This window comes from Brachypodium distachyon, chromosome 2 (assembly GCF_000005505.3).
Source record: "Brachypodium distachyon strain Bd21 chromosome 2, Brachypodium_distachyon_v3.0, whole genome shotgun sequence".
Lineage (NCBI taxonomy): Eukaryota > Viridiplantae > Streptophyta > Magnoliopsida > Poales > Poaceae > Brachypodium > Brachypodium distachyon.
The window spans coordinates 6,533,321-6,556,601 of record NC_016132.3 but is presented as its reverse complement, the minus strand read 5'-3'; the positions used below and the strand labels follow the sequence as shown (position 1 = coordinate 6,556,601).

The 23,281-nt window shown below is 48.3% G+C and overlaps 4 protein-coding genes across 5 annotated transcripts; 1 reads left to right on the top strand and 3 right to left on the bottom strand.

The window, feature by feature from the left end:
• Positions 1-5,201: 5,201 nt before the first annotated feature.
• On the bottom strand, positions 5,202-8,791 carry LOC100844554 (probable protein ABIL3). Its single transcript, XM_010232367.3, has 9 exons — positions 8,236-8,791; positions 7,353-7,435; positions 7,102-7,252; positions 6,797-6,896; positions 6,623-6,718; positions 6,506-6,542; positions 6,251-6,378; positions 6,056-6,147; positions 5,202-5,953 (listed from the first exon to the last, which is right to left on the bottom strand). The coding sequence occupies exons 1-9, from the start codon at positions 8,350-8,352 to the stop codon at positions 5,795-5,797; spliced, it is 963 nt and encodes a 320-aa protein (XP_010230669.1). The 5' UTR covers positions 8,353-8,791; the 3' UTR covers positions 5,202-5,794.
• Positions 8,792-13,917: 5,126 nt separating this feature from the next.
• LOC100835520 (biotin--protein ligase 2) lies at positions 13,918-17,179 on the top strand. 2 transcript variants are annotated; one of them, XR_002963184.1, is made up of 9 exons: positions 13,918-14,368; positions 14,506-14,567; positions 15,385-15,533; positions 15,667-15,787; positions 15,896-16,051; positions 16,266-16,318; positions 16,472-16,544; positions 16,616-16,692; positions 16,833-17,179. XR_002963184.1 is itself a non-coding variant. In XM_003566133.4 (9 exons), exons 1-9 carry the CDS (start codon positions 13,968-13,970, stop codon positions 16,876-16,878), a joined length of 1,131 nt encoding a protein of 376 aa, XP_003566181.1. In that variant the 5' UTR covers positions 13,919-13,967; the 3' UTR covers positions 16,879-17,179. The 2 variants fall into 2 exon arrangements, 1 of the variants encoding a protein (XP_003566181.1); XM_003566133.4 differs by having other exon boundaries at positions 13,919-14,368; positions 16,266-16,311.
• LOC100844254 (scopoletin glucosyltransferase) lies at positions 17,059-19,582 on the bottom strand. The gene has a single exon (XM_003565497.4). It carries the CDS (start codon positions 18,755-18,757, stop codon positions 17,195-17,197), a length of 1,563 nt encoding a protein of 520 aa, XP_003565545.2. The 5' UTR covers positions 18,758-19,582; the 3' UTR covers positions 17,059-17,194.
• A 160-nt stretch (positions 19,583-19,742) lies between these two features.
• Positions 19,743-21,747, bottom strand: LOC100831228 (molybdate transporter 2). Its single transcript, XM_003566125.4, has one exon. The coding sequence runs from the start codon at positions 21,411-21,413 to the stop codon at positions 19,878-19,880; it is 1,536 nt and encodes a 511-aa protein (XP_003566173.2). The 5' UTR covers positions 21,414-21,747; the 3' UTR covers positions 19,743-19,877.
• Positions 21,748-23,281: the final 1,534 nt, after the last annotated feature.

Genomic DNA, 23,281 nt, shown 5'->3' with positions numbered 1-23,281 from the left:
ACAACTCTGTTTTACAGGCTCCTTTCAGTGAACAGGAGATTAAGAAAGCTGTTTTTGATTCCTACACTGATGGAGCACCAGGCCCTGATGGGCTTTCCTTTATGTTTTATCAGCACTATTGGGACATAATTAAGTCTGATTAAATAGCACTATTTGCATATTTCCATAATGGAACTTTAGACATCTTTAGATTGAACTTTGCCATCCTCACTTTAATCCCTAAGGATCCTGATGCTTCTTCCATGAAAAAATTCAGACCCATCAGTCTTCTTAATTGTAGCTTTAAGATTTTCACTAAAGTACTTACAAATAGACTTGCTCTGATAATGAACTCTCTCATTTCTAGCAACCAATCTGCTTTCATTAAAGGCAGATACATCCTAGAAAGTGTAGTAACTGCACATGAGGTGCTCCACTCTGTTCATAGTTCAGGTGAAAGTGGGCTAATCCTCAAATTAGACTATGAAAAGGCTTTTGATAAAGTGAACCTGGAATTTTTAGGTGATCTTCTAGCTCTTCGTGGCTTTGGCCCAAAATGGAGAACTTGGATTTACCAGATCACCCATCAAGGCTCGGTAGGGGTTAAGATTAACAATGTTGAAGGTAACTTCTTTACCACTGGCAAGGGGCTAAGGCAAGGGACCCTTTGTCCCCATTGCTTTTCAATCTTGTTGTTGATGTGCTCACCAAGCTCCTGTGTAAAGCTGCTTCTCACAGCCTGATAAGTGGACTTGGTGAGAACATCTGCCCTGGGGGTGTCATCAGTCTACAGTATGCTGATGACACCATCCTTTTCTCCTCTAGTAACATTGAGAAAGCCACTAACTTGAAATGGGTCCTGACCTGCTTCCAACAAGTCTCTGGGATGAAAATTAACTACTCTAAGAGTGAATTAATTCCCATTGGCCTGGATGCAACACAGACATCCCCCTTTCTCACCTCTTTTGGTTGCACTAAAGGTGCTTTCCCCATCAAATATCTAGAAATTCCCCTACACTATGACAAGCTCAAAAAAGAGGATATACAGCCTTTAGTAGATAAGATTATTAAGAGGATTGTTGGCTGGAGAGGGAAACTTCTTTCTTATGCAGGCAGACTAGTGTTGATCAAATCCTGTCTAGCTAGCATCCCCATTTATTTACTTTCCTTCTTTAAATTTCCCAAATGAGCCCTGCACCGATAAACACCCAAATGGCTCACTGCCTCTGGAATGATTTTGAGGGGCACAGGAAGCTCCACCTGGCCAACTGGTCACTAGTTAGTATGAAAAAGTCGTTTTGTGGACTGGGGGTCCCTGACCTCCAAAACCTTAATCTTTCCCTCCTAGCGTCTTGGGTCAAAAGATACATCTCTAGTGAGGGGAAGATCTGGAGAACAATAGTTGATAACAAATATGGGACCACTCCCGATATCTTTTGTAGCAATACTTCTGGTGTCTTACACTTCTGGAAAGGAGTGACGTGGGCCGCCAAAGCTGCCAGATTTGGCTATGCATGGGTTGTTGGAGATGGTACCAAAGTCAAGTTCTGGGAAGATACTTGGTTTGGTACCTCTTCTCTTGCAGTACAATTTTGGCCCCTTTATATTATCTACAATGAATGTAATGCCACCATTGCTGATGTTTGGGATGGGCAAAATCTGAAACTTACTTTTAGAAGAACCTTTTCCCAAACCATGATGGAATCCTGGTATGCCTTAGAACAAATTGCTTGTAGCTTAGTGCTTAGAGAGGACACAGATTCACTTATCTGGCAGTACACTGCTTCAGAGCAGTATTCTTCTAGCTCTCTCTATAGCATCATCAACTTTAGAGGTGTCAAACAGATCTTCATCCCCTCTCTTTGGTCAATCCTTGTTCCACCCAGGGTTCAAGTTTTTCTGTGGCTGGTCTCCCATAATAAGATCATGACCAAAGATAACCTGAAAAAAAGACATATAGAGAAACCAGAGAGCTGTGTTTTCTGTGCTGAAAATAAAACTGTTCAACATCTCTTTTTTGAATGCGTAGTTGCTAAAATCATTTGGCAAACAGTTTCCCTTCATTTCAATAAACAGCTGGGGGCTTGTCTAGAATCCATTGCCAGATTATGGATTTCTCACAAAAAGCATGGAGCTTTGAATTCTATATGTGCTGCTATTCTTTGGTGTATCTGGAAATTTAGAAATAGCTTTATTTTTGATAATGTTGTTTGGATTAGTTCTAACCAATTATGGTGGCTTATACTCCGAACTCTCCAGAACTGGAAGATTATCTACAAGCAGGAGATTTTGGAACGGGTCGAGGGTTTCTGTTCCCTCCTCCGCTCGGTGCTGAAGGCACCCCCTCTCTTGGGCTGGCGCTAGCGGCTTTCAGCTCTACTGGAGGTAGAGTTTGCTCGCTGGTGTCAAGGCCTGACGACACACTCCTGGGAGACTACGCCAAGCTGAAGATCTCCGACACGCACCAGTCTCCCCCACGCGTGGTTGCTCGCCGGGCGCCCCTCCTGAGCCCAACCTCCCCGCTGGACGCTGGTGGCTCCTCTCCGCAACTGTCCCCCATGAAGAAGAAGAAGAAGATGGCGATGCTCCCACGATCTTCCTCGCTGAATTCGCCGAAAGTCGGTTGTAATGAAACTCCATAGCTGCTTTTGCTAGAAAGATAGGCTTAGAGAAAGAATAGCTTTTTAGCTTTTGCGACACAAACTTGTTATGCTACAGCTGCGATTTTGGCCTCACAATGGGTCTCAATGAAAAAGATTGGGACCGGAGACGAGCCCCTGATGATCTAAAAAAGAAAAGAACACGAGTGGGTAAAACCGAGCGAAGCTGCCGGCCAATGATTGGCCTCAACCACTAATTTCGCCAAGAAAGTTCTTGATCGATGTTTTTTTTTGTCGTAAACTTTTTTTTAGAGGATTTTTTGTCCTAATTGATCGATAATTCTCATAGCCATAGGCTCCCTCATATACGAAAGCATTCCGAATGAACCAGCATTCTGTGGTCCAGGCCCAACGTACCAAGGCCCGTACGAAAGCCCAGATAACTAATTAGCAGGTGCCATGGACTGACCACAGCCTTTGGACCCAGGTGTCAGTCTTCACCACGAGACACATGGCCCAGCTGGTGACCAACACCGTGGGTTGCCCTGAAAGCAAAGCAGCAGGACAAGTCCAAGCTCATTCTGGAAGCTCCGGGCCCCTGCCAAAGTAAAAAATTTCCTTTGGAAAACACTGCATGGGGCGCTCCCTTGCCATGCTGTCTTAGCTGATCGCCACATTAAGGTCAGTTGCCTGTGCCCTGTCTGCGGTGTCTGTGGTGAGGATATTCGCCGTATGTTGTTCCTATGTCCTAGAGCTATGGATATCTGGCAGGAGTTGGGATTGTCAGACGATATTCAGAATGCTTGCCTCGTTGACTACGCTGGTTCTGTTGTGCTAGATTTCCTCTTAGTCTGGGCAAAGAAGAAGAACCCCGTCCTCGGGCATGACCATCTGGCCGATACTTTCGCAATTGCTGCCTGGTACATATGGTGTGAAAGACGTCAAATTGTCCATGGAAAATCTGTCCAAGATACTAATCATGCGGCGATGAGTATTGGAGCCATGACGGCGTGGTTCTCCACTGCCAGCAACCATAAAGCGTCCATCAAGCGCCATGGATGGATCCCTCCTCCTTCGGGGCTGGTCATGCTTAATATGGACGCCTCCTTTGATTGGGACACCTTGTCAGACTCCATGGGCATTGTGACCAGGGACGAAAAGGGTCAGTCCGTCACTGCGGCGGGAGAAAGCATTTCTTCCTGCCCAGATGTACATGTTGCAGAAGCCATGGCTCTTCGTTTGGGCTTGGAGCTTGCTTTGACCACGGGCTGTAACAGAATCATCGCGAACCTGACAATGCAGAAGTTATCCAGACCATGAAGGATGGAATCCCGTCGGCGACATTTGCTGCTGCCGTTTATGACAACTGCCTGGGCCTTGTCATGGACTTCTCCATACCGCGAAGCTAATTTGGTGGCACATGAGTTTGCAGCTGATTCAAAGTCCGTTCCTCGGAGAATCTGGATGGATGTTCCACATTCTTTTATTGTAAATCTCCTTGCCAATGATGTAAACCCAGTCAAAATTCAATAAATTGTTTTTTAGAGTTCAAAAAAAAAGTCCAAGCTTATTCTGAAAGCCAGATGAAAATGGACGATGAACAGCATACTCATATTTGGAAAGAATACCAAAAAACTGTCAATATGAGTATTTTGTCCCAAAAACAAGCTCCAGCAATATCCAAAGGGTAGCTACCCATATTTTAGCGTCCAATACCCATATTCGGGTATTGGGGGCTAAAATATGGGTAGCTACCCATCCTCCCCAACAGTGACGCGCGAAGCCAACTGCCCACTTTCCGATCTCTTCCGCGTCGTCCGCTGCCGGACTGCGCCGCCTCCCATGCCCCGATCGGCGAGATGGATGTCTCAGGCGACCTCCCCACCGCGATCGGCGGCTCAGGCGCCCCCGCCGGCACTCTCGTCGTTCGTCTCGGCCCAGCCGCGCCCGTGTCGGGCCCTGCAGCAGCAGCAGCTAGCGTTCGCACCGCCGCCGTACGCCCCACGGCCCTCCTCCTCGCCTCCCGCGCCGGACTGCGCCGCCTCCCATGCCGGGCTCCGCCGCCGCCTCCCGTGCCGTCGCCCCGAGCTCGAGCCATCGCGGGCCTGCCCGTGGCCTGCTCCGATTTGGATCGGGAGGTAGCAGGGAAGAGACGAATTTGGGAGAGGAGATGCGCAGGGGAAAGAAGAGAAGGTGGATCAATGATAGGTGGGACCGGTGTGAATGGATGAATATGGGTATCCAAATTTAGGTATGCTGTAAAAGTTGGGCCAATTTTAAATATCCATTTTTTCTTCTCATCTATCCATATTGTTTTTGGGTATTCAAAATATGAGTATGACGTTGGAGATGCTCTTAGAACTGAGGCCTGAGCATGCTTTACACCGGAGAAGTTTCCTGACACGCAAAACATGGTTTCTTAAAAACGAGACATCGCATCGTGCATAGCCTGAAAAGAAAGCGGACTTTGACTGGTGGGCTTGGAAAAGTATCGGAGAGAAATCTCGAGATTTTACCAACTGGAGCAAGTTGGCTTATGTCAGTGCGTCCCTGGGATGTGCGCACCAACCCAGCTAGGACTAGTGTCCGACTGTTGGAGTACATAGAGTAACTCTGCTCATGTCAAAAATTACTTGCCAAGTTTAACTCCTAAGCCTCGTCTATGATACGATCAAGAGGACTCCACATTACATTACAAGGAGCCTCAGTGGACACAACAGGAAACTAAGACTCCAGATCTCTTAACCCTATCTTATAACCGGATTACTGTAGATCTATTGTACTCCAGTTTAGGTCCCCTGCTTTGTCATCATCCAGGTCGCTACCACTGAAAACACAAGCCATAATTCATCAGTGCTGTGCTCCACAAGATCGCCAACAATCATAAGGCATAAACGACAGCACCACAGCGTATATTTGCTATCATTCACATCAAGATGTGGATTCAAAGAAATTGGGAAACACATGTGGGCAATGGTACTGATTACTGAAGCTGGGGATTTGCCGGATGATGTGCTCGCGCAATGCCATGACCCATGAGCAACACTGATGATGTTTCTATCTGCACTATAATTACACACATGGAAATGACACGCAAGTAAACGAGCAACAAGGCAAAAGGGGCGGGTTGAGATCTCTGAATATCGCATATGGGGAGATGAGATTTGGTTGACATAGAACTATAGAAGCTTTAGTCTAAAACCTTTTCTAAGTAATCAATACTCGTCCAAGTAATTGTATAAGGACTCGTCGTTCCTCCACCGACGCCTCGTCAGCAATGACTTGAGGAAGCCCCGGCCTTTGCTAGAGCTTTTCTCCCGCTCTTTTTGGTGGTGGTGGTCCAAGTTAGAGTGCAACTGCATCGAAGTTTGTCTCTGCGAGGAATTATCACGTCAGAAACTAAAAAGATATGGCTTTGAAATACATATGAATAGACAGAAAGAAGAACAATTATATCGGTCTTTTGTTTGACATACAAAATGCTTTGGATCCACAGGTGGTCTTCTTGCAACAGTAGCGGATCTTGCAAGGGGATTGACAGATGGTATTGGCGAGCCTGCTCTTGTTTCTGTTGAGCAATGTGCAATTATTGTCCAATTAAGATATATTTAGCAAGCTTCTAGCTCAAGGAGTGCAACACTTTGTTCATTCAGATAAGGACAATACTGTACCTTTTGCATTTGAGTTGACAACTTGGGGAGACGGTGATGGTGATTTAGCTCGTGCTTTTCGAGAAGGTGACATGGATCGTGATCGATGATGTGTTTCACGAACTGCAGGGGACTGTGGACGCACACTCCTGCAATGGAACATGCTCTAAGTAAGCCTGTAGTGTGTCTTTTTTTACAAGAACAGTCAACAGGATGTCTTATGAACACTTTGACCCATAAGAACGAACAACAGTGTCGTGAGTGTCATCTGTTTACCTCATTGTAGTCTGCCTACTAACTGGAGTAGAAATTGCTGGAAGATAAACCATTGAAAAATCAATGACACGGCAAACTTCCTCTAAAATTGAGAAACAAAAAACAGCAGTAGCTTACAAGATTGAGACTTGCGCATTTTGCGACTTGTGTATTGCCTGTTATACCGCGGGGGCTCTGAAACAGGATGGATAGCAGATTCCACTAAATCTGGGCCTGTAAAACATAACAATGATTTATACAGCACAAGGTCCTTGCACAAAACACTAGCAACAAAATAGACTGTCAATTTGCCTGGTAATATGTAACGCCTGTGGTACTTTGGTGTCCTGATAAGCAGAGATTGTTGAGACCTTCCCTCCTGGTCAATCATCTGTTGGCAAATCCTTACCCTCTACAATCACGTGAAACAGTGTTGCAAACGTTAGGACTTTGGCGACATATTAACCAAGTACTCTTGAGAAATGAATGCCATAAACTCAAGTGGGAGACAAATGCCAGCACTTGATATTCCTTCCATGATATAAGTTGAGATAACATAGATCAAAAGAGGATTTAGAACAAGAGAATTCCCCTCATTCAACATTCAATTAAAATACCTGCTCAACTGACGATACTCGCAATTCCGTTTCATTAACCTCGTCAGCTTTTTCGCTGACAAGATTATCCACCTTGTATGACACAAAACCCAGATGATCCACAGTGCTAACAAGGGCCTCAACTGTGTAGTCTTTTAAACTCGTCACCACACTGCAGACGTTAAGTACATATGAGATGCAACACACATAATAACCATCTGTTTTACCAGCAAAGTAAACAACAAAACAAAGATCCACATAAAAGATATTACGTAGATCTGTGCGAATTATTTCTGTAGAATACTTCAAAGTATTCTGCCGCTGAGTATAGTTGTGACCGCAGATTCCTCAAGTCCTGCAAACAAACATAATTTAAGCTCAGGATAGGGAATACTATAAGACATGCCATATGGGAGAAACATTAATAATTAACTAAGATGCAGCCATGTGGGGTTCCATCGTTAACAAGGATCCAAATTTCTTTACCTCGAACAGTGACAAATATGAGAAGAGATGACGACAGCAAGCTAACAGTTGACATTAACAGACCAATAAGCTTGCTAGCGCGTAACTAAGCTACCACAGTTCAAACTTTAAATGGACAAGCAGCTAGAAACTATGGATCACACCATGCTTAGGCGCAGCTTTTATTGGCTAAGAGCCTTGGTGTCAGGTGACTGTTCCGCTGCACAAACCGCGCATTTTTAAAATCCTAATGGGCTAGTGCTTTTGCTCGATTTGGGGGAAAGCAAAATGGAAAGGACAAAAAGGTTTAGTCACTACAGAGTTGCACATCCAATTATACAAGCAATACAGCATATACATCATACTTGCGAAGCAGGATTTAATAAAATGTGTTGTTCCGCAATTATAAGCACACCAAGTTTGGAAAGTTAACTGCGGAGCCTACACTACACTGTTCGCTTCGCTACCAAAGTAGGGACAAAATCTTGTGATTGACAGGGACACAATCAATTGCGCCCCCAAATTAGACCCACCACCAGCTTTTCCGGCAACGGGGCCGCGAAATCAAGAAATGCAGCCTGATTTCCGCAAGAACATTTACCTAGATCCATTGTAAGTCGTAACAAAACGAGGGGGAAACGCAAAGATCAGGATTTGCGGGTGGATTTGAGGTGTGTCACAGAGACATACCTTGAGGCTATCCGAGAAGAGGAGGCCTTCTTGCAAGGACGGCATGTCCTCGCTGGTGGAGGCAGCGTCGAGGTGGTGGGACGAGGCGGAGGATGGCGACATTTCGACTGCCTCCATGACTGAAGCCACGGCAACGGCACCTACCGCCCCCCACCAACCAACCTAGCAGAAACTAGGCACTTCTCGCCAAGATTCCTCGCTAAAGCCCTCCTCGGCAGACCAAGAACCCAAGCCTCCTCCTCTCTGGTGGCGGGGCAGGTGAGCCGGCTCGCCTACACAGTACAAGAAGTTGAGCAATCACCACGCCGAGATCTGGCTGGGGTCCTCCTCGTGGGTTTGGAAATTGCTAGCGATTGGTGGCGACATGAGAGAGGGGGCCGAGGAGGGACAAGAAGGGGATAGGGGCGACGGGAAGAAGATGAGGGGAAAAAGAGATGCCTTGGCTACTAACTTTTGTGGGGGAGCGGAGCAATGGGGCAAACTGCCGAGGTTGTTCACCCGCACAACCGGCGCTGCTGTTCCTCCCTCGGCTGGGCTCTGCATCCCGGGTCTCGGGCTCTCAGCCGTTTCACGGTTGTGCAGAGAGTCCTGCTATACGTACGATGATTTGCTATCCGATTTCTGTACGACACAACACATCAGCCATCCATAAAATCATCGTGTGGCTGGGCATGGTATCGTACACTCGTCGGATGCTAATTCATCGTATGCTGAGTACTTTCGTTGTGGAGACCACGGGTCCAATTTTTTTTTTCTTTTTTCATTTTTTTTGAACTGTTCGTTTTTTTAATTCTTTATTATTACTTATAAAATTTGGAGTTGGAGGTCATCAATTCACTTCTTACTAACCTTTCTCTTGTCATCCCTGACAAGTAGACTGTACAAACTTACAAGTAAAAACATCAAGTCATAATCCTCCTTACGTAGTCTCTATTGATGTCTTTTCTCTCTAATTTCTATTAGTTTAGGTTTAGAATTCAAATTCAGCACCTATCATCATGATTTATGACATTGGTTCATAGGTTGACTATCATGTTGTCTTTAGTTGTTAATTTTTTTCTCGATGGTTGTGTAGCAAAGCACGGACACAAAGCTAGTGGAATACGGAGAATGCACATATCCTATCAGAAAGTATCATATAATTGCCTACATTATTTTAGTTATCTTAATCAATTCTGTCCTCGCAAAAAAATGTTACTCTGTAGTTAATTGTGCATGTGGGTATAAGAGCGTACGTATGCATATGAGCAGGGTGGCTAATACCACCTCCCATCTCAACAATTTTATTGCGAAACAAGATTCAGTTTTATTTAAAAATAGTGGTACTGCAAAACATGTAGTTATCGTTGTTTACGACAAGTAAGTGGGATTGCCAAAACTATATATAGGAACGTGGAAGGGATGAAAAGACGAACATGTGGTCAGTGGCATTAATGAATTACTAGAGCTGTGTCGAACATTGCAATAGAGTAATAGTCGGCCTTCGATTATCGATTAGGGTTAAATCTTTTGAGTCGAGCATGTGTAATCCCGACTCCCTTATATACGAAAAGGTATCACAAGATGTGTAACCGAGCATGTGTAACCCCGACTCCCTTAAATCTTTTGAGTCGAGCATGTGTAACCGTCACGGTTTAGGAAGGTGTGTGCATAGTTGCGATGAACTTCATAAACAAATATTATGTCTCGTTTTGCCTGTGTTCATATCATAGATCAAGATAAAATCTTGTCATTTTTTCTAATAAAATTTAATTCGTAACCAAAGATGGATGTGTAGCAGCACCGGCAATAGCACTACCTTGGAGTGAAATGATGTACTCCCTCCATCCAACAAAAGATGTCTCAAGTTTTTCAAAATTTGGATGTATCGAGATATGACTTAGTGTATAGATGTATTCAAATTTAGTCAAAATTGAGACATCATTTGTTGGATGGAGAAAGTAGAAAAACCGATTATTGTTTGGATTATTTCCTAACATGTGTACGCTAGCATTCTAATTTTGGTCCCAGTCTACAACATGGGGCCTCCGATATATAAGTCGCTCAAGCACAACCACATTACCAATTATATTACCGGTTTTGCAATTGACCCACGAGTGAGAAATAACTACTCCTATTTCAAAACTGACGCTAAGAACTGTTCAATAATTATTAATTTTATGCAAGTAGAAAAGAACCAGAAAAATATTCAGGCACACGTCTGGACTAAACGCAGACGCTCATTATCCATGAGACCATGATATGCTTATGCTAGCACACTCTTTCCTTTTTCCATTCTACTCCTGTAAGAGTTAATCATATGCTTGCTGTTCGCTTACGCTTGCTTGGCTTTCCATCGCCAGTTAATGACCGCGTTATGTTTAGAAGCAGGCTACAATGGTATCTAACGTTTAGATTCTGTGTAGAGCCAAAGAAACTTAAAAAAAGGAGATCGGACGTAAGAAACCCCTGCTTGTCTTGTACGCGAGTGGAGCAGAGCCGGCGACGGAAAACGTACCGACAGTGACAGTGTTCGATGGGGCTGGCGAGAACTTTTGCCTCCAGGCTTGAGCTGTGGGGCAGATCATGCAATGCAAATATGCAATGACAGATCGGCTCTGTGCGCGCGTGCTTCGCTTGGTCTGGTTTAGGAGGGCCGTGATCTGCTAGCGTGGCAAGGCCAAATTGGGAGACACGCGCGCACAAGTTGGTTGGTCGGTTCGCCGCCTGGTTGTCTGGTTGGTGTCCATTGCTTTGTTTGGTTTCTTTCCCTGTTTCCTCCGTCTTCTCTCGGCTGCCTGCCTGCCATGTTGCCGGCTTCACACCGTCCAACTGTATTTGGACATTTCCAACAGAGTTATTAAGTGGTTACTTATGTTACTTATGTTTTTTTTTCTTTTTAAGCTGATGTGGACCAAAACATTGAAAAGATGGTTATTGAAAAAGTATCAGTGTAGACACAAGGACCAAGATTATAAGAAAAGAAGTGAAAGAAGAAAAGAGCATGATACGTGGGTCTAAACTGAAAAAGCTATCTTGAAAGAAGATATCACATTTTTTTCGAAAAGGAGGGTAACCTCCGGCCTCTACATCAATCGATGCACACAGTCATAGATATTACATAGTTAATTGAGGAAGAAGAAACATAAGCAAGGGAGAGAGAGAGGGGGGGTGGGGTGTGTTAAGGGCAACTCCAGCCACGCGACCCGACAGACCAACTTTTGAGGTCGTTTTGGTCCGTTTGGATTGCCGGCCGGACACAGATCCGCGCACTGTCCGTTTAGGTAGCGGGCTGCGTCCAACGAGACGACCCATTTTCATTATATAGATTCATAATTTACATAATTAAACTGGAAATTTAAAACTAAACATAGATTAAAACTAAACATAAACTTAAAATAATACTACTACGAGGTCATCTACTCGGAACCCGAATCCAAGTTGATGACCTCATGCTCCGGAGTCCACGCCTCCATGTCGCCGTCCGACCATGGAGACCAGTCCTCCTCGGGCTACGGTTCAGCTTGCGCCAACGGCGGTGCTGCGGCTCCTTCTTGCGGGAGGTGGGAGAGGTAGAGCGTCGCCCCAAGGTCGGGCCGGCGCCCGAGCTCCTCACGCTTGGACTCCTGGATGGCCGCCGCCAGCATTGCCCGCTCCTCCGTGGCCAAACGCAGCGTCGGCGCCACCTCCTTGCCGGGATCCTCCTTGACGACGATGGCGGCGGCTGGAGGCGGCAGGGGCACGCCGCGGCAGGCCGGGACGGCGGCGAAGAATTAGGAGCGACGACGCAGGTCGTGCTCCGACTCGAACCACGCGTCCCGCGAGTCCTCCGCGAAGTCCGGGTCATCGCAGAGGTCGTCGGGGAGCTCGGAGCGGCGGCGCGAGATCTCGACCTGGTGCGTGCGGCCGCTTGCCGGGACCGGTGGCACAGGAACCCGCTCGGGGTTCAAGTGCCACTCGTGCAGGAAGTGGACGTCGGACCACGGCAGAGGAATGCCGTGGGGCCAGTAGTGCGCCGCCGTGCGCACCTCCACGTACGTGCGCCCCTCCCGGCTCCTCCTCACCGGTGTGAGGCGGAAGGGCGTCGCGGGATAGCGGTCGCGCGCGGCGGAGGAGGACTCAGCCTCATGGTCGGTCCTCGCCGGTGGGAACATCCTCTTGGGCGCCATTTGCGGTGGTTGGTGCTCACCGGGGAGCTAGGGCTTTGGCTCGGGTGCGAAGTGGGTGGGTGGGGTGGGGAATGGAGATGGATCACCGCCACGTGGCGACGGGGAAACGAATAGCTTTGACCGAGGAGGACGCGCCGACTGAGCGGCGCTCCGTTTGTTGGTCCGTGGGGACGCAAATCTGACGCAGATTTGCGTCCGGAATGCGTATCCGCGGACTGAAAAGCGGACGCGGGCGGAAATGCGTTGTCACGCTGGACCGCGCATTTGGTCCGTTTTGCGCAAACGGACCGCGCCGGCCAAATGGATCGCGCCGCTGGAGTTGGCCTAAGTAACGGTCCTTGTCGAGGATGCCGTTATGGATGACATGGTCGTTCTTACGACGCCAATCTGCATCGGTTGGCCCCATCGACTTAGACGCCTATTGAGGATGGTCTAAGTCGGTGCATTGCGTAAAAAGAAAAGAAAAGGACAATGTTAACCATGAACAATAAATAACTTTGAGGGCCTGTTCGATTTGCTTCAGATCTCTCTAGATTAGTGGAGATTGAGAGAGATTACGGGAAAATGATCTACAATCCCTGCTATTTCCTCTGAATTTGACACGTAAGTTGTCTCGTGGTTTTAACGGAAAGCACTGTGCATATTTCTACGGTAGGCCTGGGGCGTGTTACCTTTTCGAAAAGAAAGAAAAAAAACCACGGTGGAATCCCTTGTTAGCAAAATCGACCATATATGTGGTTCTAGACGATTGATGCTGTCGCTAGTGACTCACAAACCAACAACGTATGCAGAAACATAATTCATTTTCTGGTAACCCGGTCCCCGATAAATAAGCTTAAATCAACTCCAATGCATTAAATAGAAGGCCAAAAGCCCAAGGTATTTGTCCATGTGAACACTTTTAAGGTCTAATTCTGGTAGGCCGGCGAACTAACCAGCTACTTCGACGTGGGCGGTCAAAATCGTAGTCCGCATAGCATGTGATGGCGAAGGATGTCGTGTTTGTCACAAGATGAATCACATGAAAGATGCACAGCACAGATCACAGAAATTTTAGAGCCAAAGGTAATTTTTTATTTTATTACTTCCTCCGTCCAACAAAAAATGTCTCAATTTTGACTAAATTTGAATGCATCTATTCACTAAGTCATGTCTAACTACATCCAAATTTTAACAAATTTAAGACATCTTTTATTTTATTTTCTCTTCTCAGAAGTTTGTCCAATCTATCCGTATATGCCTGCGTATATGTACACATACGGCCAGGCCACACCTAGTTATTCGGACTCTAACCCCAACTCTAGTACTTCAGTACTTGCACACATGCAGCTGCTGCTTGCTAGGAACACGACTTTTTTTTTTAGAGGAAGCTAGGAACACGACTAGGAGATGAACTCCGGTACTCCACATGCGACCCGGACCAGTACTCGCACTATAGAACTCTTATTAACCGACTCGCCCAAGATTATTCTAACGAGGCCGGAAGCCCAAGGTTCGTTCACGTGAGCACTTATAAGGCCCAGCCCGGCGAACTAAACCAGCTACTCCCTCGAAACGGGACGGACAAAAAGGGACGGAGACACGATGCCGTTACCCGTCCGCCTCCCTCCACCGGTCGCCGCTGCCGCCGCCTCCATTCTCGCCGCGGTCGACCTGCGCCGCTACCTGTACTGGAACCCCCGGGAGTCGACCTCCATGGCCACGTCCGCACATAGGAACACCGCCAGCGCCGCCGCCGTCACCCTCCTCGTGCTGTCCGCCAAGTCCCCCGAGGACCAGCAACTCCTCGCCTCCTCCGCCGGTTCTATCTCGCTGGATGAGGGCGAATCCGGCGGAGGCGGGGTCACTGTCTCCCTTGCCCCCGCAGCCGGCGTGGACGCGGGCTTCGACGCGGGCGCTTACATGGGTGCGCTCCGGGCGCGGCGCTTCGGGAGGTGGATGCTCTGGTCGCCGAGGATGGGCTCCACGCACGACCTCGTGTCACAGTGAGTGTAGTGTTCTCCTCTTGAATCCCCTTTTCTGACCCTGAATATCTACATCCAAACGAACTGTTATGGATTTTGTTGTCGAATCGCCCAAATTGGGATTGTTTCCTTAAGTTACTTCCGCGACCTGCTTGCAGGAACTTCGCCAAGCTTCCGGTGGGCGTTGTGTGCGTGGCCGACGTGCAGTTCAAAGGCAGAGGTGCGTCATATGCTTTGGTTGCTGCTTGTTTGTAGCTGTTATTGTGTCTTTGCTCTGATGATTTTGCTATTTTGGCGATCAATGTCTGACTGACACTTTCGGTGGATTAATTATGCTCTCTTCTTCATTGTTTGTTTCATTGAAGTTGATGTGTGTTTTATGGGATCAATGGATAAACAAAGAACAAAACAAGCTCTGCTATGTCGGCGAACAAAACAAGAAAGAGTGAATTTGGATTTGTAAATGGTCAATTGATGTAATTGATAATCATCTGTGAAAGTACACCTTGGGTGAACAAAACAAGCTTATTTCAGATGCAAATTCATGTACTCCCTCCGACTCATATTACTTGTCTCATATTTGCCCAAATATGGATGTATCTATGTTTAAAAAGCGTCTGGTTACATGTAATATTTCGACAAGTAATTCCGGACGGAGGGAGTAGTTTTTTTTAATTGTGTCGTAGCTTTGATCGATGCTGCTGTTGTGTGATCCATGGGACGTAATGGCTTGAAAGGTTATAATTTTTGTTGAGAAAATAATGATCCATGCCATCTATGTGATGAAAACGCTATAAAAAGGATAATGTCGGAGAAAATAGTAGTTTCAGAAATCGATGTGTTTCAGCATTCAAGTCATATGTAATTCTTCTCATGGTAGTGTTGCAATTTTGAATTTTCACCAAACTTTAAATGTTTTTGTACGCTAAATTCAATCTTGAGGTTGTTAAGAATTTGAGTGTTCTACCTTTTTGTTTAATCATTGACTCAATTTGCTTTATGTTAAAATGCAATATTGTTTCCAACAACTTGTGCAGGACGATCAAAAAATGTGTGGGAATCACCTCCAGGTTGTCTCATGTTCTCGTTCACATCACAGATGAGTGATGCACGTAAGCTGCCTCTCATGCAATATGTTGTTTGCCTTGCTATGGCCGAAGCCATCAAAGAATTGACCTGTGCTAAGGTAAGGACTGCCAATTGTTATTGGTCTTTGTTTGTTATGTATATGTATGTCATTAATTGCACAATGAATATGTTCGCGAGGCTATTTTTTTTTTGCTTACGACATTTTATACAATATATGCGATTAAACTCAGGGGCTTTCAAAGTTAGATGTAAGGATAAAATGGCCTAATGATCTATATCTGAATGGGTTAAAAGTTGGTGGTATTCTTTGTACCTCGTCATACCAACCGAAAGTCTACAATATTTGTACTGGTAAGCAATGTTTTAGTGATATATTAATATTAAACATTGAGGATTAAGTACTATCAGAATAGACAGTTTTGAAGCTATTCGTTATAAAAACTACTATTACTTCTTCAGGTATTGGTTTAAACGTTGATAATGAGGAGCCTACAACATGTTTAAATGCTGCACTTAGAAAAGTAAATGCTGATTCACCGGGACTGAAACAAGAGGATATACTAGCATCGTTCTTCAACAAATTTGAAGATCTTTTCGAGATATTCACGAATCAAGGTAACTTTTATGTCATTATTTCCTTTTTCTTTTGCTGGAATATATATGTGAATATGCTTCAAGTTTATGTGCGTAGTGTTCACTTTTACGTCTCATAATGTTACTTTATGATAAATTTTCTCTTTCTTTAGGAGTGATGTTCGCAATTTTAAGTTGAATTTTCTTAACGATTTGTTGTGAACTGGGTACATAACATCATCACTTTTTACTGCAGGCTTTAAGGCTCTAGAGGAGCGATACTACAACTCATGGCTTCATAGGTATGAGGTACTATCTGCTATTGGTTTGTTGGATTAAAGTTTAGTAACCTATTGACTTCTGCTAGCCTGCCACCACTTCACTTTTATCGTTTACCCATTTCATATGTTTAGGTTTTCGTTGTTTCATATTAAAGATGTTGTAATATTTACTGTTATGTAGTGGCCAAAGAGTCATCGTACAGGATGTGCCTGAAGGCGAAGGCCAGTCTGTAGACAGTGTAGTCACTATTCAGGTAAGGAAAGAACTTACGTTTGATAATTGATTATATATTTCCTCTTCCCTAACCAGACTACATCTTTTCAGGGACTAACTCCGAGTGGTTATTTACATGCGATTGGTGATGACGGCAAAAGCTGTGAACTGCACCCTGATGGTAACAGGTATAATGTCATTTGTTCATTTCCAATCCATTAGATATTCTAGTATATGCTTTTCTCCCGGCATTTGCCTGTGAAGAACGTAACGGTCGATCAAATGTCATCTTGATTGAAGAAGTCTGACACGGTTTTGTGTATTGCAGCTTTGATTTCTTCAGAGGGTTGATCAGGAGGAAGTTCAAAGCATAGTAGATCGTCTCTTACAGCTATAGGCAGTGGAATAGTAGAACACATTGTACGCGCAGCCGGCGGGGCGGCGGATGAGTGGAGCGAAGGGAGATGTATAGAAGGCGAGTAGAGCGATGGAAGGGGTGAAAGGAAACGAAGGCCACGTAGCAACACAGATTCTTTCTCTTTGAGAGTGGTAGAGAAATAAATAATGGGCGATTGTATTATTGCTGTCGGTATAGAATAACACCAGCACCACTCATGCATCTCACAGACACATAGTATGATTTATCCTTGGTTGAAACGGAGGAATTACTCTGCATTGTTCCCCCGATCATTAGCATTTGTTTTTCTGTGCGATGACATCGCAGTATGTTCCTTGCAGCTCATTGACCAGTTCCAGCAACGCCAATTGTGAAGTGCCACCATCGCTCACCGCCGAATTGGCCGCCTGCTGAGCCCAAGCGGCTCTCTCCCGCATCCTCCGCCCTTCCTTGCTGCCGCCGTCCATCAGCCTCCTTACCTTCCGCTCCACCTCATCAGCCCTTCCCATGCCCCCATTAGCGTTCATCTTAACGCCGGCGCCGATGAATTCCGCGATGTACTTGGCGTTCAGCTTCTGCTCGGCTAACATGGGCCAGGCCAGAATGGGCTTTCCGGCCGCGAGGCTCTCCATCGTCGAGTTCCACCCGCAGTGGCTCAGGAACCCTCCAACGGCCGGGTGCGCCAACACGCTTCTCTGCGGGACCCAACCGCGGACGATCCGTCCGTCAGGCCCCAGATCCACCGGCGGCGCCGCCCACGTGTCGGACCGGACGGCCCACAGGAACGGATGCCCGGCCCCCACCAGCCCACGGGCCAGCTCGTCCAGCTGCTCGTCGGCCACGTGGGCCTGCGTGCCGAACGACACGTAGACCACCGACCCCGCCGCCCTGCCGTCGAGCCAGGACAGGCAGCCTTCGGGGTCCTGCTCCTCCATGTCGCCGACGCCGGCGGCGAGGAACAGCGGGCCCACCAGCCAGGCGCGGGCGCCAGGCTGGTAGAAGGACTCCAAGGCCGCCACGTAGTCCTCGTCCAGCGACGCGAAGCTGTTGACAAGCATGCCCCAGCTGCGCGTGTCCGAGTCGCCGATGTGGTCGATCACGAACCGGGTCATCGGGGCCTCGAGGTTGCACATCCTGGCTATCGTTTCCGGGACCTCCTCCGCCGTCATCCTCACGCGCTCCGGCATGCGGGCCACGTGGAAGCTGCCGCCGTCGCCTGGCGCCGGTGGCCGTGGCGGCGGGTTCGCCATGAGGGATTTGCAGATGGCCATGGAGAAGCAGGACATGCCGTGGAATACGACGCGGCGGGCGCCGGCGTCGGCCGCGGCGCGGAGCGTGAACCCGAGGAAGAAGTCCGAGACGAGCGCCAGCGGCGGGGACGGGCCGAGCGACGCCATGAACGCGGCGAAGGGCTCCTCGAGGAGCGCCGTCGCGCGGAGGAACGCGGGGAAGAGGGACGCGCTGGGAAGGGCGTCCGTGGACTCGATGCCGGGCGGCAGCGGCGGGAGCGAGGGGAACGGGAGCACGGCCAGGCGCACCGAGGACGGGAGCCGGATGCGGGCGAAGGCGAGGTTTGCTGGCGTGGTAACCACTGTGACGCGGAGCCGGATCCTGGGGTGCGACGAGAGAGCCGTGGCGAAATGGAGCAGAGGGAGCGTGTGCCCTTTGGCCATGAAGGGGAACACCACGATATGGTCGCGGCCGGACTCGTTGCCGGCATGGTTGCCTGCAGCGGCGCCGTTGGTGGTGGTGGTGTTAGCCATGGCCAGGGGGTTCCCTTGTTGAATTGTTGTTTTTCGGTCCTGCAGAGCAGAGCTGAAATCTATATAGTGCTGACATATTCGTGTTCGTATCATCTCCAGCTAGAGTATCTTTTTTAGTATACTAGTGCTGACATATTTTGCCTGCCAGCTTCAGAGTATCGTTGAGTAGGACTAGCAGGAGGATTTTTTTTTTCAACTTCCTGCAAAATGGAGTACTCCTATTACTCTATCCAACGGCTCTATAAGTTTTTGAAACGAGAACGTGCTCCCTAAGTTTGACCGTCTTTTAATAAGAAAAACAGCTGTGTTTGCTCTCCGTGTTAACATAAAAACAGCTGTGTAACACGGACTTACCCGTGTTTCTCGCTGCTCGTTTTCTGTTGTTTTCAGTTTTTTTTTTCCTTGTTGATTCATCCGTGGGTGTCTCTCTTTTTTCCGAATAGGGTGGAAGTCCATTTTTATTGCAAATTATAAAGAGTAGATCTTACAAGTCACCGACAAGCAATCGTGGATACAAGAATAAACCAACTAAGAGCATCAATCATGACAATTTAATATATAATTGAAAGCGTCTACTACACTGCCAGCCAACCCGATTCAAGGTACCCTGAGACACCATCTTCAGCCGGTTGCATCCAGTATTCATAAGTCTCAAAACAAGAACGCTCAAAGACGGATTCAATGTGTAGTTTTGAAGATAACCTAACTTCCCACTATTTGAGGTGGACGACTCATAGGGCTTTCCAATATGAGGTTATTTTAGCTTGTCAAAGGGTGATGTCCTGTAACTTCATTACCGAATACATAAAGCAATATCGAGATACCAAGTTCGTTTGACATACTCCGTATTATACTTTCTTTTAAACCAGATCGTTGTTCAAAAAAGCAAAACCAGTAGTGAAGTCCGACACAAGGCAAATCAGACTTTGTGATTCCTAAACAGATTGTAGATCCTGGTACCATACTATTTTTTTTCTGAAAGGTTGAATAGGATATATTGACTGCATAGAATCAGCAGAGATGAGATGATTTTCCTATACTACTATAATTCTTATATATCCCGCAAAAAAAATCCTAATTAGTCAAAATATAAATCTTAGAATACATTTGCGTATTTATGTACTTACAAGATTGCAATAGCAGAAGGGCCACAGAGAAATACTCCGTACTAGCAAAGGGCTACACGTAGAAATACAGTAAATTTGTGTATTCTTCAAGCATCTCCGGCACTGTCTTCCCCAGCCTTAGTGACCGATAATCGCCGCCCCGTTCTGAATCGACAGAGGAGCTCTCTGAAGTCCACCTCCCTGAGGCGCAGCAGCAGGTGCAGCACGATCCCCGCGATGAACCCCAGCGCGGCGCTGGAGCCAGTGAGCGAGACGCCGGCGCAGACGAGCATGACGAAGGACTCCTCCTTGCTCCCCATGTCGCGCGACGCCATGGCGAGCTCGACGCCGGAGAAGAGCAGCATGACGCCCAGTATGCCGATGGGGAACTGCCCGAGGATCGTGACGAACGAGTTGCCGAACACCAGCCCGAGCAACAGCTTGCCGGCGGCGAGGAACACGACGGAGGCGCCGCTGCGGCCGCCGAACCGGTACTGGCCGGCCAGCCCGCCGGCGCCGTGGCAGCACGGCATGGCGCCGAACCAGCAGCCGACGAAGTTCATCAGGCCCACGCTGACGGACACCCTGGCCGGCGAGAGCTCGGCCCGCTCCGGGAACAGGTCGGAGGACAGCTTGCAGACGGCGATCACGGAGTTGAGCACGGAGAGCGGGAGCTGCGGCACGGCGGCCTCCCAGAACCCGATCTTGAAGTCGTCCCAGGTAATCTTCACCAATCCCAACGGCGCCGGCCCGAATTGGAGCCCTCGGAAGATGGACGGGTCACGAACGAAGCAGAGTACTAACCCAAGCGCGAACACTATCAAAGCTGCGGGGACGCGGCTGCAGGAGCGAGCACGGCGGCCGTCTCTGACGACGACGTCTTGGTCTTCGTCGTCCCCGGATCCGGTGGTGAAGAGGATGAAGAGGAGCGCGGCGAGCGCGAGCAGCAGGCCGTCGAGGCCGAGCAAGGGGCGCGGCGCGGCGGTGGAGGCGGAGGAGGAGCGGGAGAAGTCCTGGGCGAAGCGGATGTACTTGACGGCGGTGAAGGCGAAGGAGAGGCCCTGGGAGAGCTGGACGCCGCGTACGACGGGGAGCGGGAGGACGCGGTAGAGGCGGGTCATGAGGCCCGTGGCGCCGAGGAAGAGGAGGATGGCGGCGACGGCGAGCCCCGCGGCCATGATCTGAGGCACGGTGAGGTGGGCGGAGGAGAGCGCGACGGCGGCGATGGACTTCATGGGCTGGACCGGCATGGGGATCCCGAAGAGGAACCCCGTGGCGAAGTTGTAGAGCGCCGTGAAGATGAGCGTGGTGCCGAGGTCGAGGTGCGACGCCAGCGACAGCGCCAGCACGATGGGGATGTAGGTGCCCAGGTCGCCCACGGCGCCGCCCAGCTCCGACCAGACCGACGTCTTCAGGCGGATGGACGCCGGGAGGTGGAACCTCCAGCCGCGGCGGTCCTCGCCGCCGGGGAGCAGCGGGCCGCCGGCGGAGGATGCCATCGCCATGGGCGGCAGACTGCAGGGATGAACTGATGTTGTTCCGTGTGGGACATGTAGTAGCAGCAGCGGTAATTTAAGAGGAGAATGATGCGATCTAGATTCGGTTTGATTAACACGATTCCGGAGGTGGTGATTGGTGAACATTTCCTTGTCTGCTGCATATAATTGGACGCTTCCTATTACTACTATCAGTGTTGACCTTGGGGGCGATGTAGGGACGGGACGAACAGTGGTTTTCTTTTTTCTTTTTTTGAACTGAAGAACAGTGAATTTCTAGGCGAAAAGTATCAAGATTTCGCTGCAGTGCAGATATGCTGGTAGAGTACTTCTGTTGCCCGCCTAGGATGTTTTCTCTCCCAAACTGAGGACTTCAAGTTCCGTGGCAAACTGTACAACGGCTGCAGTGTACGTGGAAGTCAGGATAGGGTCAAGTGGCTTTTCGAGTGACGCGAGGGAATGCGAGTGCTTGTGAGTGACAAGATTGTTTGCGTGGTCAGGGGTACCTCTATCTCTATGTGCGTGGAGGACGGTCGATATATCGTGCCATGGAACATGGATCCGTGATATTTTCGACGGTGTCACAGTAATCCAGATCCAACAATGCAAAAGTTGGTTGCCACACGCACGGGCCATCACTTGGATTCTTATCTACTTGGTGTCCATACAATTTTTATTTTGTTTTGAGAATCCACAATTTTGTTTGCGGCCCGTTGGCGTGGTACGGAATCCTCTGCAGTCTGCAGAGCCCAACATTGAGCCACAAAAGAACAGTTTAACCATGGGCCGAGGACTGGCCCGCCCGATAGGCCTTGCACTTGAGCAAGGAATTCAAGTAAACACCTGAGGTTCCAGTCGCCGTGATGCGGGATCTCCCTGACGCAACTCGAAGAAGATATCGACATTCTCCACCTTCCGGGCGGTGCTGGGGCCGTGTCTTCTTGCGCCGGTATTGGGGTCGTGGCTGTGGAGGATGTCGTTGTTGGAGGTGCCCCCGGCCCTGATAAGCTGCCAGATAAAAATCTTGATCCACAGTGGAACGCCCACGGCCCATCGCCCACGGAGAACACGCCCGAGCTCGCCTCCATAAACTTCGTCGGGTGCAGATGAAAGCTGAACCCATGTACTCTTCTAAGGCCAAGGCTAAGGCTGGGGCTGGATAGTAACGTATATGTGTACGTGTCGTGTCATGTATTGTGTTATTTATTAGGTTCTTGTCTTGATTTGTGTGATGTTATGATAACATATATCTAGTTACCACCTCCCATTTTTTTTCATTTAATATCATGCCATGTCATCAAAATGCCTAGTTGGCATCTTATGTTACTACCTAAGTTAATTTCACTATGAGCAGCCTAAGTGATCGAATAAATGCCTGGTTTGTTTAAAAAAAAGCCGGACCGCGTCCTCTGGAAGTTGACCATTGGATAGATGTTTGTAATTTAATTTATTAGAGTAAATTCAAGAAACCACGTCTTCAGTTAGTCTTTTCAACGAACCACACATTTTGCTAATTTGTTCAGAAAACCATGTTTCTTTGGGCTGATTGTCCTCAAGTGGCCTAAAACCGTTGATCAAGCCCACTGTGAGTTGCAACGTCGGACGGCCCGTTAACCCGTCCCAAGGCTCCCGTCGCAGCCGCTAGAGCCAGGCCGCCGGAGCTGAGGAAGAGACCACCTCGCTGCAGACAGTCCCCCGGCACGCAAGCCTCTCGTCACTGCCTTTTTCCAGGCCCGGGGAGCAGCCTCACGGCATCCCGCCTGGCGGACGCAGCGTTCCTCCTGCTGGCCGGGGGCAGAGCCGCGATGGCTCGTCTTCTCTCGGTGCGGCAGGGACGTGGAGGCGGAGGCGCATCTTCTTGCTGGCGCCGCCGGCCTCGATTCTGGTGTTTGGTTTATTTGCATCTAGAAGTTGCAGCCACCCAAAATCGAAGGCACAAAGAGCAAAATTTCTTCTCTCCATGGCGCGCGCCTCCAATCCTGCTCCCAATCCTCCAATCCAGCAGCAGCACCAGC

Excerpts from the sequence above, each read along its gene's own strand:
- LOC100844254 (XM_003565497.4), bottom strand. The coding sequence starts at position 18,757 with ATGATACGAACACGAATATGTCAGCACTATATAGATTTCAGCTCTGCT.
- LOC100835520 (XM_003566133.4), top strand. The coding sequence starts at position 13,968 with ATGCCGTTACCCGTCCGCCTCCCTCCACCGGTCGCCGCTGCCGCCGCC. Across the intron at positions 14,369-14,505 it reads ACGCACGACCTCGTGTCACA|GAACTTCGCCAAGCTTCCGG; the intron begins GTGAGTGTAGTG and ends ACCTGCTTGCAG. Across the intron at positions 15,534-15,666 it reads AAGAATTGACCTGTGCTAAG|GGGCTTTCAAAGTTAGATGT; the intron begins GTAAGGACTGCC and ends GATTAAACTCAG.
- LOC100831228 (XM_003566125.4), bottom strand. The coding sequence starts at position 21,413 with ATGTTCACCAATCACCACCTCCGGAATCGTGTTAATCAAACCGAATCT.
- LOC100844554 (XM_010232367.3), bottom strand. The coding sequence starts at position 8,352 with ATGGAGGCAGTCGAAATGTCGCCATCCTCCGCCTCGTCCCACCACCTC. Across the intron at positions 6,379-6,505 it reads AGTAGGCAGACTACAATGAG|GAGTGTGCGTCCACAGTCCC; the intron begins GTAAACAGATGA and ends GTTCCATTGCAG. Across the intron at positions 5,954-6,055 it reads CTGTGGATCCAAAGCATTTT|AGACAAACTTCGATGCAGTT; the intron begins GTATGTCAAACA and ends AATTCCTCGCAG.